Source organism: Brienomyrus brachyistius, chromosome 20, assembly GCF_023856365.1.
Source record: "Brienomyrus brachyistius isolate T26 chromosome 20, BBRACH_0.4, whole genome shotgun sequence".
Taxonomy (NCBI): Eukaryota; Metazoa; Chordata; class Actinopteri; order Osteoglossiformes; family Mormyridae; genus Brienomyrus; species Brienomyrus brachyistius.
In genome coordinates this window covers 16,453,528-16,470,913 of record NC_064552.1, presented here as the reverse complement: position 1 = coordinate 16,470,913, position 17,386 = coordinate 16,453,528, and the positions used below count along the sequence as shown (strand labels likewise).

The window sequence follows — 17,386 nt, the reverse complement described above, 5'->3', positions numbered from 1 at the left end:
AATTGTTTGATATAACATTAACATCTTAAGAGATTATCGAATTATCAATAAAAAATGTGACACTAACCAAACAGCTATTATTTGTGTCAATATCTCTTTTTCAATCCTTCCTTTTAGGCTGTTTTTCAAACTATGTTCCGAATCTCTAATAAGTACAACTGGAGTGATGAAATGGAGATGGATATCACACCTTACAGGTACGGACTATATGCATTGCAAACATAATCAACGGGCTCTTGTACATATTTTTTTGCAATTCAGTTTTATACTCAGTATATTTCATAGTGGTGTTAAATGCATTTAACTGTTGTTTCTTCAGTGACAATGGGAAATCTTCCAATAACACAGTAACAAAAGGTCTCCAAGTTCAGTATGGTGTTGACTTTGCAGTCAAAATGTAAGTTGAGGACATGCTTTGTTTCATAATGAATAAATAATAATTTATTGTTATTTATAATAATAAAAATTATTGATTTATTGCTATATCATGTTTGTGTGTTACTGCACTTTGATATAATAACTTTATGTTTCTTTCCTAAGTCTTGATGAAGACTCTGTGATGTACCTTAATTTCACTCCAGATGACAAAGAACCAAAAGTTGCGACTCATGTTTTTGAGGTGATATTTTTAATATTCCACAATGGCATTACTGTACCATAAAGATCATATAAAACTTCACCATTAGTTGTTAGAAGAAGTTGCAATGAATGCTGTAACTCCAATGAAAAGGTAGAACTACAAATATAAACTTTGTGGACAAAAGTATTGGGGCACCTGGCCATTACACCTGCATGAACCTTTATGACAACCTAAATCCATAGGCATCAGTATGCAGCTGGTGCCCCATTTACAGCTATAATAGCTACCACTCTTCTGGGAAGGTTTTCCATATATTTTTGGGGTGTGTCTCTGGGAATTTTTGCCCATTCATCTAAGAGAACATTTGTGAGGTCATGCACTGATGCTGAAGGTGAAGGCCTGGTTCGTAATTTGCATTCTAGTTCATTCCAAAGGTGTTTTATTGGGTTGAGACCAGTGCTCTGTGTAGGCCAGTCAAGTTCCTCCGTGCCAAACTCACCCAACCATGTCTTTATGGACCTTGCTTTGTGCACTGGGACTCAGTCATGCTGGAATAGAAAAGGACCTTCCCCAAACTGTTCAGACCAAGTTGGAAGCACAGAATTGTCGAAAATGTCTTGGTATGCTGAAGCATTAATAGTTCCCTTTACTGGAACTAAGGGACTGGGCCTGAAAAACAGTCCCATATTATTATCCCTCCTCAACCAAACTTTACATTTGGCACAATGCAGTCAAGCAGGTAACATTCTCCTTGCATATGCCAAACCCAGAGTCGTCCATCAGACTGCCAGACAGAGAAGCAGCATTTGTTACTCCACAGAACACGTTTCCACTGCTCCAGAGTCCAGTGGCAGCATGCTTACACTACTCCATCTGATGCTTGGCATTGTGCTTAGTGATGTGAGGCTTGTATGCAGCTGCTCAGCCATGGAAGTCCATTCCATGATGTTCCCACTGCATGGTTTTTGCGCTGGGGTTAATGCCAGAGGATGTTTGGAACTCTGCAGTTATTGAGTCAACAGAATGTTGGTGACTTTTAGGCACTTTGTGCTTCAGCACACGGCAAACCGATTTTGTTGGTCTGTCACTTCGTGGCTGAGTGTCTGTTGTTCCTAAATGCTTCCACTTTGGAATAATACTGCTTACATTTGATAATGGAATATCTAGCAGGGAAGATATTTTACGAACTGCCTATTGCAAAGGTGGCATCCTATGGCAGTTCCACACTAGAATTCACTCGAGCTCTTCAGAATGACCCATTCTATCACAAATGCTTGTAAACCTGACTGCATGGCTAGATGTTTGAAATTAGTCATTAAGAGCTGTGTCCCAGTACTTTTGTCCACATAGTTTAAATATTGCATAGATCTTAAAAACTATAATGATCTCACATCCCACTTAATCCTGTAGGTAAAGAACTTGGGTGCTATACCTCTACCAGTCAATATTACATTCAACTTTGTAAGTGAAGCGAGATACGATTTTGTGATGGAAATTCATCCCATCAGTGCCTCTCAGGTAACATTTCAAATCTATGCTATTGCAATTCAGCGTAAGGGGGTTTATTCTAGATTGATCCTGAATGTCTATGCTGATCCTCTATTGTAAGTCACTTTGGATAAAAGCGTCAGATAAATGAGTAAATGTAATGTAAAAGGTAATCCCACCAGGCATTGGTCCAGTGTAGATTGAGTCCATGAGGGGTTTGTGTAGCAAGAGTATGTGACACAGAATGAAGATGTTGGTTTTTAGCGTTAATACATCTTTACAGCATTAAATATGGTGTGGTTTTGAATACTGGGTATTAAACAGAATGAATATAAGAATGAGATCTTTTAAAAGATTTTAATATAAAGTTCTTCTTTCGCCAGGCAAGATGTGGAACAATTGAAGACTCAAACACAGCACAAGTGGGTATTTCTTTGTTAACAATTTCCATAATTTAAACATCCTTCAGATGTTTCACTTTCTATGTACTGAACAAGATTTTACTGAACATTACAGATCTGCAGTATGTTTCTCTTACACTTTGGTTCCTCTGAACTCTGAACACGTTTGAAAAATCTCAGATGCTATATTAATTACAGCAAGGCTATCAGGAGCATCCAGAGAATTCCAGTGGGCTAGTGGTGTCTCCGGGTCTATCCAGCTGCTGCACACACCCTTTCACATTCTCATAAAAAATGCTCATGCATGTAGTAAATCAATGAAAAGTGGTATATGACCGTATCCATCTCAGAAAAAGGCTGACAGCCCCTCCAAAATTGGTACAAGCCTGCTATGTGCGAACACGTAGAAGCATTTAAAATCATCCATACACCCATTTTCTGCCGCTTATCTGGGGTCGGGTCTCAGGGGCAGTAGTCTAAGCTGGGATGCCCAGACCTCCCTCTCACCAGCTACCTCCTCCACCTCCACCGGGGGAATACCAAGGCGTTCCCAGGGCAGCCGAGAGATCTAATCTCTCCATCATGTCCTGGGTCTGTCCTGTTGTGCCGGGCCTCCTAATAAAGACCTTTCATCTGATGTAGAATGTACTATTTTCTGAAATTAGAGTAAATGTTCAGCTTATGTATGAGTGTCTTTTCTTATGTTGGCACACGTCATAGAAGCTATTGGGCTTAATGGCTTCGCTCAAGCACACAATGGTGAAACTACTCTACTGACACTGGGATTGGAACAAGCGACCTTCCAATCAAAGGCACAGCATCCTAACCTGCTCGGCCACACCCCTACCACCATGCAATTTATATATTATTAGTATTCAAATATTATTATTATGGATCAAACCTATAAAAATCACCGACAGCACATTTCATTCCCAGTATTGTAAACTGGACCGCATGGCTGGCTGTTTGATTTTATACACCAGTGGTAATGGGTCTGAATTAAACACCTGAATTCAATGATTAGGAGGTGTGTTCCAGTAATTCTGTCCATAAATTGTACATTTCAGTATTTTGGTTACCATATGTCATTTTGCATGTATGTAGGTCAGCTTGACATGTTTCATTCATGTCTATTACAGGCTTGCAAGGGCCCTTGTAAGACAGCCCAGTGTGAAATCTCCAGTCTTGTGAGAGGTTTGCCAGTTCGGTTTACAGTGACTGCAACAGTGAAATTTTCTAATCAAGAGAAATACCAGGGGGTAAGATACTGAAAGACAAGAAGACCTACAGAGTGTCTTATGACATGCATTACTTTAACGACTACAATTCTAAAATTATAATTGTATTGTGTGAAGCGTGTGGCTTAGTGGTTGTCAATATTTGTAACTTCGTGGATGTCAATGAACATCACATTCATTCTCTGGGATAGTCCTTCGCCCCAGTGATTTTAAGCTTCAATTCTAAGAGACATCCACATTTCCAATTTGAAAGGCCTGTGAAAATCACTGGCTGTGCCTTTACCTGTTTGTTTGAGATCAGTGTGCCAGTATTTAGACATTGATGAAAATTGATGATTCTCCTGCATCAAATGACACTGTAGTATTTGGAAGACCATCAGCATTTTTCTTTAATAACTGTATATCACCAAAGCTGTATATCCTTTAGCTATTTTTTTAACTGAAATCTAATTCATATAGTTTTAAAATTATTCAGCAATCACACAAAACAAACAGTGATAAATACATTTACACTGTATGTCATATATGACTGTGTATTTTAGCTAGACTCCTATAGAGAATAGACTTGTTTGTTACTGCCAACAAGGGTACCCTTTTGGCACAAATCTTAGTCGACCTTGATTATAGGGCAACGCACATATTTCCAGCAATTATTATTTTTTTAAAAATGTGGAATACATTAGCAAAAATTTGCCTCAGGACGTCACATAGGGGGTGTGCTGAATTGGTAATCACCACTAATATTGCTAAAATGACATCAATTTTGTTTGAAGTGCATGACCACTAGCCAAGAGGTGGATAATTTACTGTTGAATATATATAATGACATTTAAACTTTAGTCCTCAAATACAAGATGACCTCAGTTTTTTAGACAGAGAAAAAAACAGTTAACCCAAAATGGTAACTGGGAAATTAATGTTTTTATTCATTTCAGAACTTTAAGCTTCAGTTTCATCAATTAAAGAACTAATTTTCTTTCTCCACAGACACTAAATTTTAATGAACAACGATTTGAAGTGAAGTTTGTAAGCAAAGCAAAACTCAGCTATAATAATCAGCGATACGTTCAAATTTCAAGCAACTCAAGGGTAAGTTTTATTCATGAAGTTTGTCAGTAAAGAAAATAAGGAAAAAAATGTGATGAGAGTGGTAAAAACTCTATCTTTCTTAACAGAGCCAAGATAACACCATAAAGTTCCATGAAGCAGAGGTATATTAATACCATTACTATTATCATTGCTGTTATTATTATTATTATTATTATTGCTGTTGTCATCGTGTCTGCTGTTGATGTAACAGCATCTAAGATAGATAATTGGTAGACCTTTGTTCTGCTTTCTGCTGTTGAACAATTGGCTAATTACAAAGCATGGTTTTAATACATTTAATGCATTTGTATTTGGAGGAATATGATTTTTAATTAAAAAATGGCAGGAGAGATTGTGAGAAAATAAGAGGGTAAGAAAGCAGATTGTGCAATAAGCCACATCCCCCAAATTAGCTGTACACAATAACAGCTGTGCACATTAAGGTGCTCATATCAAACCCCTTACTATTACAGTGTTAAGCAGAGTGTTTTCAAATGCAGTATCATCAACCACTTTTTGACATTCTAGATTATTTGCCAAGCAGAGATGATCATTCCTCCCAATAAAGCTTTTATTGTTGGGGTGGGAGCCGGAGGAGGATTTATTCTTCTGATTGTCATTGTTCTCATTCTGTATAAGGTAAGCACATCATTTTCCATTCTTCTAACCCCTTCCCCTGGTCAGGGTCATGGGTGGGGGAGTATATCCTGTTCAAGGCTGTGTGAAGCACAAGGATGGGGAACATCATGCATGATCAGCATGCCAGTCCATCACATCCCAAGTCACACAGTCATATACTCAGAATAATTTAGAAACACCAATCACCAATTAGCGTCTCCACATGTCTTAGGATTGGGGGGGGGGGGCACACACAGACTGATGGGAGAATTTACACCCCCAGGCCCAGTAGAATGAAGCAATAGTGTCACCTACTGAGCCACCAGGCTGCCCAGAATGGACAGTTTTATACTGTACAGATTATATATTAGGGGTGAATGGAAACCATGTTTTTCAGTTATAATACAAGTACTGATGCTCCCTTTCTGGTACTCATTGATGCCACTGAGGGCTGGATGATGTAGAAAAAATAATATGCAATATTTTCATTTTAAAATATCGGGTATCGAACATTAATATTAACACACATACACAAGCACCTTGTTTTGGTCAAAAATTATGAAAGATGAAACAAGAAAAAAGCGACATACTGTACAGATGATCCGCAAAATAACTCTCTCTCTCGCTGTGGTGGGTTGTTGCAGAGTGCTGTTGGTGACAGTGGTAACAATTTTCTAATTATATATTATATTAAGTCATATTATATACTATTACTTACTTATTAATAACTGTTTTCAAATATCTTTGTGAACTACACTAAGGAACTAACAACTGAAGGAATAAGTAATGAATAACTTGAATGAAATACTGATCTCAAGTTTGTTCATCATTTGTGAATCGTGACATATTTTATCTCATGTAACAGCTATGTATGTTCATTATTTGTTCATAACGTGTACTTCGGTAGTAACTAAGTTATTACTAAGTATTTGTGCCCCATCAAATTAAGTGTTACCATGGCAGTTTATTAATGCTCTTTCTTATGTTTAGTTTATTGATATTTATTTAGTTTATTTGTGCTGTATGAACTTATTTTCTTTACTCAAAAAATGTTTGCTAGATCGTTAACACTTTTTACAAAGCCCTCTTTTATAATGCAATATAGACACCTTCATAATGCATTGTAATGCATACATAAAGTATTATAAACACGACTTTTTATAAAAATGCACAACACATTATAGTCTATAAATGCATTATGAATGCTCTATGAAAGTCTCATCAAAATGCACTATAAACACCTTCATAAAACTGAAGTGGCAGCAAAGGAAAGGATGAAAGCAGATGACATTTGACCTTGTGAATGTGATAAGTCAAAAAGCATTGGATGGATCTTCCATCCATCCATTTTCCAAACCGCTTATCCTACTGGGTCGCTGGGGGTCCGGAGCCTATCCCGGAAGCAATGGGCACGAGGCAGGGAACAACCCAGGATGGGGGGCCAGCCCATCGCAGGGCACACTCACACACCATTCACACACACATGCACTCCTACAGGCAATTTAGCAACTCCAATTAGCCTCAGTAGTTTTTGGACTGTGGGGGGAAACCGGAGTACCCAGAGAATTGACATTACCCCTCTTTTTAAATATATTAAATTGATGTTTACCATTCTGATTTAATGATCGGGATGAACCATTTCCCCCAAATAGTACTACCTTTGCAGTTTTTACACACATTTGTTTGCCTTAAGCACATAGGAAAATCAACAAACCCCAGTAACATTTAGGTACACATGTCCATCTCAGGACACATAATCACAAATTACAGACAATTTACAACCGCAGTGTCACCTAACTGGATTGTGGCAAGAATTCCAAAGGAACCACACACAAACTTACACAGTCATACAGAGGCTCAGCAAGAACAAACCATCATTTTCCATTCAGAGTGCTTTCATGCAGAAGGTAATGTACAGTATGGTATTTGCAATTCTGTCTTTGTCTGCAGTGTGGATTCTTCAAGCGAAACAAGCCTTCCCTTGAAGACACAGAGCAAACTTGTGAGGATGTTCAGGCAACTGAAGGTGAAAAAGAGGTTTTCTCTGTGAATGAGGAGAATGGTAAGATGGACACAGCACTCCTCATAGGCAGTTCTGAAGACAAGACCGCAAAAGATGAATCTAACCCATTGGGTACCAGCTTAGATAACACTAAAAATGAAGAATAATGAGCTTCTATGTATGGGTGACATATCAATTAAAAGTTAGTGGTTATTTTTTAAACATCCATCTATCTATTTTCCAATCCGCTTACCCTTCTGGGTTGCCCGGGGTCCGAGCCTATCCTGAAAGCTACGGGCACGAGGAAGGGGAACAACCCAAGACAGGGCGCCAGCCCATCACAGGACACACTCATACACCATTCACTCACACATGCACACCTATGGGCAATTTTATATATTTTTTTAAGTAACTCCAGTTAGCCTTAGCATGTCTTTGATCTGTGGGGGAGAGACATTCTTAATTACTTGTGATAATATTTGGTCTTTGGTGATATATCCACAAATTTTGTAAATACTGCAATAGTAAAAATTAGGAAGTATCTAGGTACATTTGATTTAAAAGCCTTCTTAAATGCCATTTTACCATTATATGTTTTACTTATTTTTAAGGTCTCTGCCAATACAGATTTTATATTAATATTATATTCTATTATTGTGAAAGTTTGACATGAATATATTTTGGTGTAAATACACTGCTCAAAAAAATTAAAGGACATGTCAGGTTTCGCAGGTGCGGACGGGCAGGTAGGTGGGCAGGAGGCAGGGAAGGACGAGGCAGGCAGGTGGAATATGGGGAAAACGGGGGTTTTATTAAGGGGAAGACGGTTACAGGCAGAACAGGGCATCACGGACATCATCTAACATCTAACATCAATGACGGACAAACGGCAGGGCAAGACATGGACTGATATAGAACAAAGACAGGGCGAAATAACAAAGCACAGCTGGGTATGCTAAAGGAAGCACATGTGGATAATCAGGGGGGTGAGGCACACACGAGGATTGTATGAGCTGGCATGACAGAAAACACATCAGATATCAATGGGGAAAAAATCATGCTGGATATCTATACTGATGTAGATTGGGTAATGTGTTAGGAATGAAAGGATGCCACATCGTTTGATGGAAATGAAATGATCAACCTACAGAGGGCTGAGGACACCCCGAAAATCAAAGTGAAAAATGATGCGGCAGGCTAGTCCATTTTGCTGAAATTTTATTACAGTAACTCAGAATCATACTCAGTAGTTTATATGGCCCCCACGTGGTTGTATGCATGCCTGACAATGTCGGGGCATGGTCCTAATGAGACCACGGATGGTGTCCTGGGGATCTCCTCTCAGATCTGGACCACGGTATCACTGAGCTTCTGGACAGTCTGAGGTGGCATCGGATGGACGAAACATAATGTCCCAGAGGTGTTCTATTGGATTTAGGTCAGGCGAGCGTGGGGGTCAGTCAATGGTATCAATTCCTTCATCCTCCAGGAACTGCCTACATGCGCTCTTGCCACATGAGGCCGGGCATTGTCGTGTACGAGGAGGAACCCAGGACCCATTGCACCAGCATAGGGTCTGACAATGGGTTCAAGGATTTTATTCTGATACCTAATGGCAGTCAAGGTGCCGTTGTCTAGAATGTAGAGGTCTGTGCGTCCCTCCATGGATATTGCTCCCCAGACCATCACTGACCCACCACAAACAATGCTGCAGGCAGCATAACGTTCTCCATGGCTTCTCCAGACCCTTTCATGTCTGTCACATGCTCCGGGTGAACCTGCACTCATCTGTGAAAAGCGCAGGGTGCCAGTGGCAGACCTCCAAATTCTGGTATTCTATGGAAAATGCCAATCGAGCTCCATGGTGTTGGGCAGTGAGCACAGGGCCCACTATAGGACATTGGGCCCTCAAGCCACCCTCATGAAGTCTGTCTCTGACCAAACAATCAGAAACATTCACACCAGTGGCCTGCTGGAGATAATTTTGTAGGGCTCCAGCAGTGTTCATCCTGTTCCTCCTTGCACAAAGGAGCAGATACTGGTCCTGCTGCTGGGTTAAGGACCTTCTACAGCCCTGTCCAGCTCTCCTTCAGTATCTGCCTGTCTGCTGGAATCTCCGCTATGCCCTTGAGACTGTGCTGGGAGACACAGCAAACCTTCTGGCAATGGCACGTATTGATGCACCATCCTGGAGGAGTTAGACTTCCTGTGCAACCTTGTAGAGTACAGATATCGCCTCATGCTACCAGTAGTGACACTGACCGTCACCAAATGCAAAACTCCAGTGGCCTCCACCTGTTAAACCATTCCTGTTTTGGGGGTCGTCTCATTGTTGCCCCTTTAGTTCACCTGTTGATAATTTCATTAACACCAAAGCAGCTGAAACTGATTAACAACCCCCTCTGCTACTTAACTGACCAGATCAATATCCCAGAAGTTTAATAGACTTGATGCTATACTCTGATTAAAAAGTGTTCCTTAATTTTTTTTTGCGCAGTGTAGTATAAAAGTAGTTAAAAAGTAGTAGTAATATTGGAAATAAACTGAAAATTATTGTGTATTATACTGCAATTCCTTTAATCTGCAGTCATAACTAAATTGTATTAATAAAGAATTGCCCTGATCAGGAATATGATTTGTGAAGGAAAGTGTAAATATAAATGATGAATGTATATGTAATTAATATTTTTCCCTAAATTATTTGCAGGGTTTCAATTTGATGTGTATTTCTGAACTGTTTTGTTAGATGATGATAATGATATAAATATTATTGTTGTTTGTTATTATATAACTAAGACTATATTTTAAATTTTACTGAATTTAACTTTTTTTTCTTTAACAGAATGTAGTTTCTTTTAATGGTGAGGTTCATTTTTGTTTTTAACCATAAGAATTGTATACAAACCAAAACATAATAAAACATGATATCAAACCTAACTCGGGATCACTATATTGTGGTTTAACAGTAACAACAAGAACAATAATAATAATAATAAACACATAATTATATCAATAATGCCAGAGGAGCACTGAATGAGAAGTTGCACTTCAAAGGAAAAATGGGAGTTTCATGAAAAACATTGGAGGAGATGCTCATTACATATTATGGTGTGGAAATTTTAATTAGACTTCATTATTTGTAACCCACAGAAGACATTCCACACCATGACCCACAAATATTTCACTATAAATACCATATGGCCACTATAAATATTTCCCCATAAATATGTATTATTTAAATTTGTGTTGTGTTAAATCATATCCATAAAAGCAATTTTTACATCTGAAATGGGTTTTGCACTTTTGTGGATCACTCACTTCCTGTCTATTTGTGGATCTTGTGGCATTTATGACTAAGCTCCTGTTTATTTTCAAATCTTTGTCTGCAGCTGTTCTGTAGAAAACATCCACAAATATGAGGTGCAATTACTAGCTACACCAGTAGGTGGTGACATACGGTAAAAAGACTAAAATAAGAATCTTCTTCTTCTGTTTACATTATGGGGCAGCACAGCGGAGCATCTGTTTCCATTCCTTCCTGTCCTCTGCATCTTCCTCTTTCACACCAGCCACCTGCATGTCCTCTCTCACCATATCCATTAACCTCCTCTTAGGTCCTCTTCTTACCTGGCAGCTCAACCCTCAGCATCCTTCACCCCACATACCCAGCATCTGTACATGTCCAAACCAACACAATCTGGCTTCGCTGGCTTTGTTGCCAAACCGTCCAACATGAGCCTTCCCTCTAATATATATCCATTCCTAATCCTGTCCCTCCTTGTCACTCCCAAGGCAATTCTTAACATTTTTTACTTTGCCACCTCCAGATCTGCTTTCTGTCTTTTTGTCAGTGCCATCGTCTGCAACCAATATAACATAGCTGGTCTCACTACCATCTTGTAAATCTTTGTCTTCACACCTGCTGATACCTGTCTGTCACAAATCACGTGTGCCACTCTTTTCAACCTGCTCCACCCAGTCTGCACTCAGCTATTCATCTCTCTTCTGCACTCCCCAAAACTCTGAATTGTGGACTCCTATTTTGACGATCTAATGCAAAGTGTAAAACGCTAAGTGGAACTAGCAGTTATGGGCATGTCCAGATCCATGATCTGGATCGTGGAAATATCAGACTGGTTGTCCTAAATCTCTTAATTATTCAGTGGCTTTTTTTTGGGTGTAACGTGCAATGAACCAATCGTAATGGCATGTCACCTCACCTTTAATAGGTAGTGGCACATGGTCTACCGCCAATTGCTATTACAATGGTAAATGGACTGCATTTATATAGCGCTTTTCTACGCCTACGAGTAACTCAAAAAGCTTAACATGTTATGCCTCACATTCACCCATTCATACACGCATTCATGCACCGGTGGCGGAGGCTGTCATACAAGGCGCCAACCTGCTCACCGGGAAGCCACAATGTTTTTTGGCAAAGGAAAATGTGGATGTGCTTGTCCATGAGGTGAAAAGGTATGAGCACGTCATCTATGGGAGTGGCACTGCTCCACCAAGCCTTTGGAGGTGAAGCAGGGATGGGATGGGCTGTAGGCCATTCAGCTCTTCTGCCAGCTGATCCCTCCTTTCCCGTGCTGCTGCCGGCATACACTCCTTTGTTGGCAACACACGTGTAGTTCAGCATCACATCTTCAAAGTTCCTCTAATGTGTCCTCATTTATGTACAACAGACATCCATCACGCCTTGCAATGTTATGCGACATACAACATGCCACAAAGAATGCCAGGACCTTCTGAGTGCTGCATTCCAATGCTCCACCTTACTTATTTAAATATCTGACACACATTTTCAGCAATCTAAAAGCCCTTTCAATTGGAGTACACGCTTGATTCAGATAATGAACAAAAAAAGGATTTTAATGATATAGTTTGTACTTAATATACATCCATCCATCAATCCATTAACATCCTCTTATCCGGGGTTCGGGTCATGGGGGTAGCAACTTCAGGAGAGATACCCAGACCTCCCTCTCCCCTGCTACCTCTACCAGCTCTTCGGAGGGGATGTCGAGGGGTTCCTAGGCCAGCCGAGAGATATAATCCCTCCAGCGCATCCTGGGTCTGCCCCGGGGCCTTCTCCCTGTAGGACATGCACGGAAAACCTCTACAGGTAGCCGCCCAGGAGGCATCCGCACCAGATGTCCAAACCACCTCAACTGGCTCCTTTCGACGTGGAGAGACAGCAGTTCTACTCTGAGAATCTCCCGGATATCCAAACTTCTCACCCTAACTCTAAGGGAGAGCCCAGACACCCTGCGGTGAAACCTCATTTCGGCCACCTGTATCTGCGATCTCATTCTTTCAGTCATTACCCATAGCTTTTGAAATTTTTACTACACATTTGATTTTGCAAAATAACACTGACTTCCAGCTTTAGAACATAAGAACATAAGAAATTTACAAACGAGAGGAGGCCATTCGGCCCATCAAGCTCGTTTGGGGAGAGCTTAACTAATACCTCAGAGTTGTTAAAATCTTATCTAACTCTCATTTAAAGGAACCCAGGATTTTAGCTTTCGCTACACTAGCAGGAAGACTATTCCATACTCTATATACACGCTGTGTAGTCCTTCCTGAAATTCGTTTTAAAATGTTCTTCCGCTACTTTCCACTTATGGCCAAGAGTTCTAGTATTTAAACTAATATTAAGAAAGGGGACTGGAGGGTGTGCTCCAACTATAGGGGGATCACACTCCTCAGCCTCCCTGGTAAGGTCTATTCGGGGGTCCTGGAGAGGAGGGTCCGCCGGATTGTCGAACCTTGGATTCAGGAGGAGCAGTGTGGTTTTCGCCCTGGCCGTGGAACAGTGTACCAGGTCTATACTCTCAGCAGGGTTTTGGAGGGTTCATGGGAGTTTGCCCGACCAGTCTAAATGTGTTTTGTGGACTTGGAGAGGGCATTCGACCGTGTCCCTCGGGGAGTCCTGTGGGGGGTGCTCTGGGAGTTTGGGGTACCGGGCCCCCTTTTAAGGGCGGTTCGGCCCCTGTATGACCTCCTGTATGAATAAGTCGGACTTGTTTCCGGTGAGGGTTGGACTCCGTCAGGGCTGCCCTTTGTCACCGATTCTGTTCATAGCTTTAATGGACAGAATTTCTAGGCGCAGCCAGGGCATTGAGGGTGTCCGGTTCGGTGACCTCAGGATTAGGTCTCTGCTTTTTGCAGATGATGTGGTTCTGTTGGCTTCATCGGACCGTGACCTTCAGCTCTCACTGGAGCAGTTCGCAACCGAGTGTGAAGCGGCTGGGATGAGAATCAGCACCTCCAAATCCGAGACCATGGTTCTCAGCCGGAAAAGGGTAGAATGCTCTCTCCAGGTTGGGAATGGGGTCCTCCCCCAAGTGGAGGAGTTTAAGTATCTCGGGATCTTGTTCACGAGTGGGGGAACGATGGAGCGGGAGGTCGACAGGCGGATTGGTGCGGCGTCAGCAGTCATGGGGGTGCTGCATCGGTCTGTCATGGTGAAGAGAGAGCTGAGCCAAAAGGCGAAGCTCTCGATTTACCAGTCGATCTACGTTATGGTCACCTATGGTCATGAGCTATGGGTAATGATCTACGTTATGATCTACGTTATGGTCACCTATGGTCATGAGCTATGGGTAATGACCGAAAGAACGAGATTGCGGGTGCAAGCAGCCGAAATGAGTTTCCTCCGCAGGGTGGCTGGGCTCTCCCTTAGAGATAGGGTGAGGAGTTCAGTCATTCGAGAGGGACTCAGAGTAGAGCCGCTGCTCCTCCGCATCGAGAGGAGCCAGATGAGGTGGCTCGGGCATCTGATTCAGATGCCTCCGGGACGCCTCCCTGGGGAGGTGTTCCGGGCATGTCCCACTGGGAGGAGACCCCGGGGAAGACCCAGGACACGCTGGAGAGACTATGTCTCCCGGCTGGCCTGGGAACGTCTCGGGATCCCCACAGAGGAGCTAGATGAAGTGGCCGGGGAGAGGGAAGTCTGGGCTTCCCTGCTGAGACTGCTGCCCCCGCGACCCGACCCCGGATAAGCGGAAGATGATGGATGGATGGATGGATGGATGGATGGATGGATGGATGGATGGATGGAAACTAATATTAAACATTTGGCTGAACAGCATCCAGACCTGTCACAATCTTATATACCTGGATCATGTTTCCCCTTAGTCTCCTTTGCTCGAGGCTAAACAGATTCAGCTCAGCTAACTTCACCTCTAAGACCAGGAATCATTCTCGTAGCCCTACGTTGCACCCTTTTCAAGGCAGCAAAGTCCTTTTTAAGGTATGGTGACCAAACCTGCACACAATATTCAAGGCGGGGTCTTGCCAAGGAATTATATAATCGTAGCATCACCTCTCTTGACTTAAACTCCACAAAATTAGAGATGTAACTCAACATTCTATTGGCCTTTTTTATTGCTTCCGCACACTGGCAAGAGTGGGACATGGAAGCATCAACATACACACCGAGATCTGCCGGCATACACATTTCAATCAGCTACCTTTATTTCAGTGGAACCCATAAAATTCCTGCTCCCTGCATGGATTACTTTACATTTATCTATGTTAAATTTTATCTGCCAGGTATCAGCCCAGTCGCTAATTAAATCCAGATCCCGTTGTAGCCTCTTTGCTGCTAGATCACCCATCTTGGTGTCGTCAATGTAACCAGTTTACTGTATGCATTGGTGTCAATATCATTAATGTAAATTAGGAACAATAGTAGTCCTAATATTGAACCCTGCGGTACCCCACTATAAACGGAGGTCCACTGTGACATTGTGCCTCTAATAACTACCCGCTGCCTCCTGTCTGTTAACCAGTTTTCGTTTCAAGCAGCTACAGGTCCTAAAATCCCTGCAGCTTTGAGCTTAAGCAAGAGCCATTTGTGGGTGACAACATCAAAGGCCTTCTGGAAATCTAAGTAGGTCACATCGTAGGCCTTTTTGTATACAATTTCTCTTGTAGCTTCTTCAAAGAACTCAAGTGAATTCATTCCTTTACCTCTCCTAAATCCATGTTGGCTATCCCTCAGAATGTTATTTGCATCTAGGTAATGTACCATTTTCACTTGGATTATAGCTTCCATAATTTTTCCAGTAATGCTAGTTAAGCTGATTGACCGATATTTTACTGGATTACTTCTATCCCCTTTTTTGAATATGGGCGTTATATTAGCATGTGTCATGCCTGGCTCGTACAATTCTCGTGTGTGCCACGCCCCCCTGATTATCCTCGTGTGTGCTTCCCTGATTGTACCCAGCTGTGCCCTGTTGTCTTGCCTATTTCAGTCCATGTCTTGCCTTAGTTCTTGGTCAGTCATTGATGTTAGCCGATGTCAGATGTTTTCTATAGTCTCCGTTTCCCTAATAAATCCCTTTTCCCTTATTTTGCCTGCCTGCCTGCTTCCTGCTTGCTTGCCTGCCTGTGCGTTACCTCACATTACCCGGCGATCATGACGGAATGACGGACCAGAAACTAGAGGCACAGCAGCAGACCGAAGACCAGTGTCTCGGTCCGCTGCAAGAATTATATTACTGGTTGAACCAGCCCGACGTCCAGGAGAATCCCGTCGCGCTGGATTTGGTCAGCGAAAGCAGCAACCTCCTGCTGGCGATGTCCCCACCTGAGGGCAGGCAGAGGTGCACACCAACCGGGCTGGACGCGCCCTATGTCGCGGAAGTTGTTCCCCAGTCATCCGTCCCGTCGGACGCGGAGCAGCCTCCCGCAGCACCCGTGACACGACAGAAGAAGGGAGAGGAAGCAAGCAATCGCCCCAACAATCGTTCTGGGGTTGTGCGCGCTCGTCTCTGCTTCCCTCTCAGCCGGGGAACAGGAGGACTCCCCGGCCGATCCTGACATCACCAGCGCTGCTAAGCTGCCTTCGCAGGTAGCTTTCCCCGTCTGGGGAACACGCCGGGCCGCCGAGGAACAACCGCCTCCCCTCGAGCGGTACTCCTACTGGCCGGAGCGACTGGCCAACAAAGGGGCCAGCGCAGTGTGGGACGCTATCCCGCGTATGCCCCGGACTCTTAAAGGGCCCACGCCCGTCTCACCTGCACGGGTCCTGCCTGTCCCGCCGCCTGCAGCAACTATGCCCCAGGCACTCCCTTCTCCTCTGCCTGCTGCAGCTGCCCGGCCCGAGCTGCCGCCTCCGTCTCCGGCCGCTACACCCGAGCTGCCGCCTCCGTCTCCGCCCGCTACGCCCGAGGCGCTCCCTTCACCTCTGCCTGCTGCAGCCGCCTCTGCCCAAGGAGGTCCCGGACAGTCCGACCATCGCTCCTCCCTCCTTAGAGGTGGAGGAGCTTGAATGGGACCCCTCGGGGACCCTCTTTGTGACTCCTCCACCCTCGCCCCGGCGAGCCTGACGCTGGCCGAGGTTCCTGATGTCTGTGTCCAAGAAGGGGAGAGGACATACAGTAGACGCAGGGCTGTGGTCCCTCCCGCCCTGCCCCCTGGCTCGCCCTTCCTCGCCTGTGCTGGGGCTCGGAAAGCGCCTGCGGGTCTAGGGCCTCCGGGTTGGCTGTCATCTGCAGGTCCCCCTCCGAAGCCTCGTCGCCCTGCCTCACTCCCGCCTACAACTCCTCGTCGGTCGCCTGCGGGCTCCCCTGCTGCGGCTCCTCGGTCACCTGCAGTTCTCCCCTCTCCAGCGCATCGCGGGACATCACCTTAGCCAGCTTCAGCCTTGCCGTCGCCTGCTGCGGCTCCCCCCCTCTCCTTGCCTTTGCCGGTGTCCCCTTCAGCTTCCTCGTCCGCTTCCCTGGTGCTCCCTCCAACTCCCTCCTCGGCCCCTCCATCTGTCCCTCGCCCTGCCTCCTCAGCCCCTCCAAGGTCCCCTCCTGCTCCGGCCTCCTGGCCACCTGCGGCCCCTCTGGCCGCTGCCCGGCGCCTGCTGGGGCTCCCTCGGGCTCCCCTTTATTTAACCTCCTCTCCCTGGTCTCCTGTCTTTGTCCCTCCTTTGTTTGCTCCTTGTCCCTTTGTTCCT

The 17,386-nt window shown here is 43.8% G+C and overlaps 1 protein-coding gene across 1 annotated transcript in view; it reads left to right on the top strand.

Moving 5' to 3' along the window:
- LOC125715402 (integrin alpha-L-like) overlaps positions 1 to 10,353 on the top strand; it is a 56,738-nt gene extending 46,385 nt beyond the window's left edge. Inside the window, exons 22-31 of the mRNA XM_048986832.1 lie at positions 118 to 197; positions 320 to 397; positions 541 to 619; positions 1,991 to 2,098; positions 2,452 to 2,490; positions 3,609 to 3,728; positions 4,695 to 4,796; positions 4,883 to 4,918; positions 5,325 to 5,435; positions 7,365 to 10,353. Of these exons, the coding sequence (XP_048842789.1) occupies positions 118 to 197; positions 320 to 397; positions 541 to 619; positions 1,991 to 2,098; positions 2,452 to 2,490; positions 3,609 to 3,728; positions 4,695 to 4,796; positions 4,883 to 4,918; positions 5,325 to 5,435; positions 7,365 to 7,583 (972 nt within the window). The 3' untranslated portion in view covers positions 7,584 to 10,353. The remainder of the gene's footprint in view (positions 1 to 117; positions 198 to 319; positions 398 to 540; positions 620 to 1,990; positions 2,099 to 2,451; positions 2,491 to 3,608; positions 3,729 to 4,694; positions 4,797 to 4,882; positions 4,919 to 5,324; positions 5,436 to 7,364) is intronic.
- The last annotated feature ends 7,033 nt before the right edge of the window (positions 10,354 to 17,386 follow it).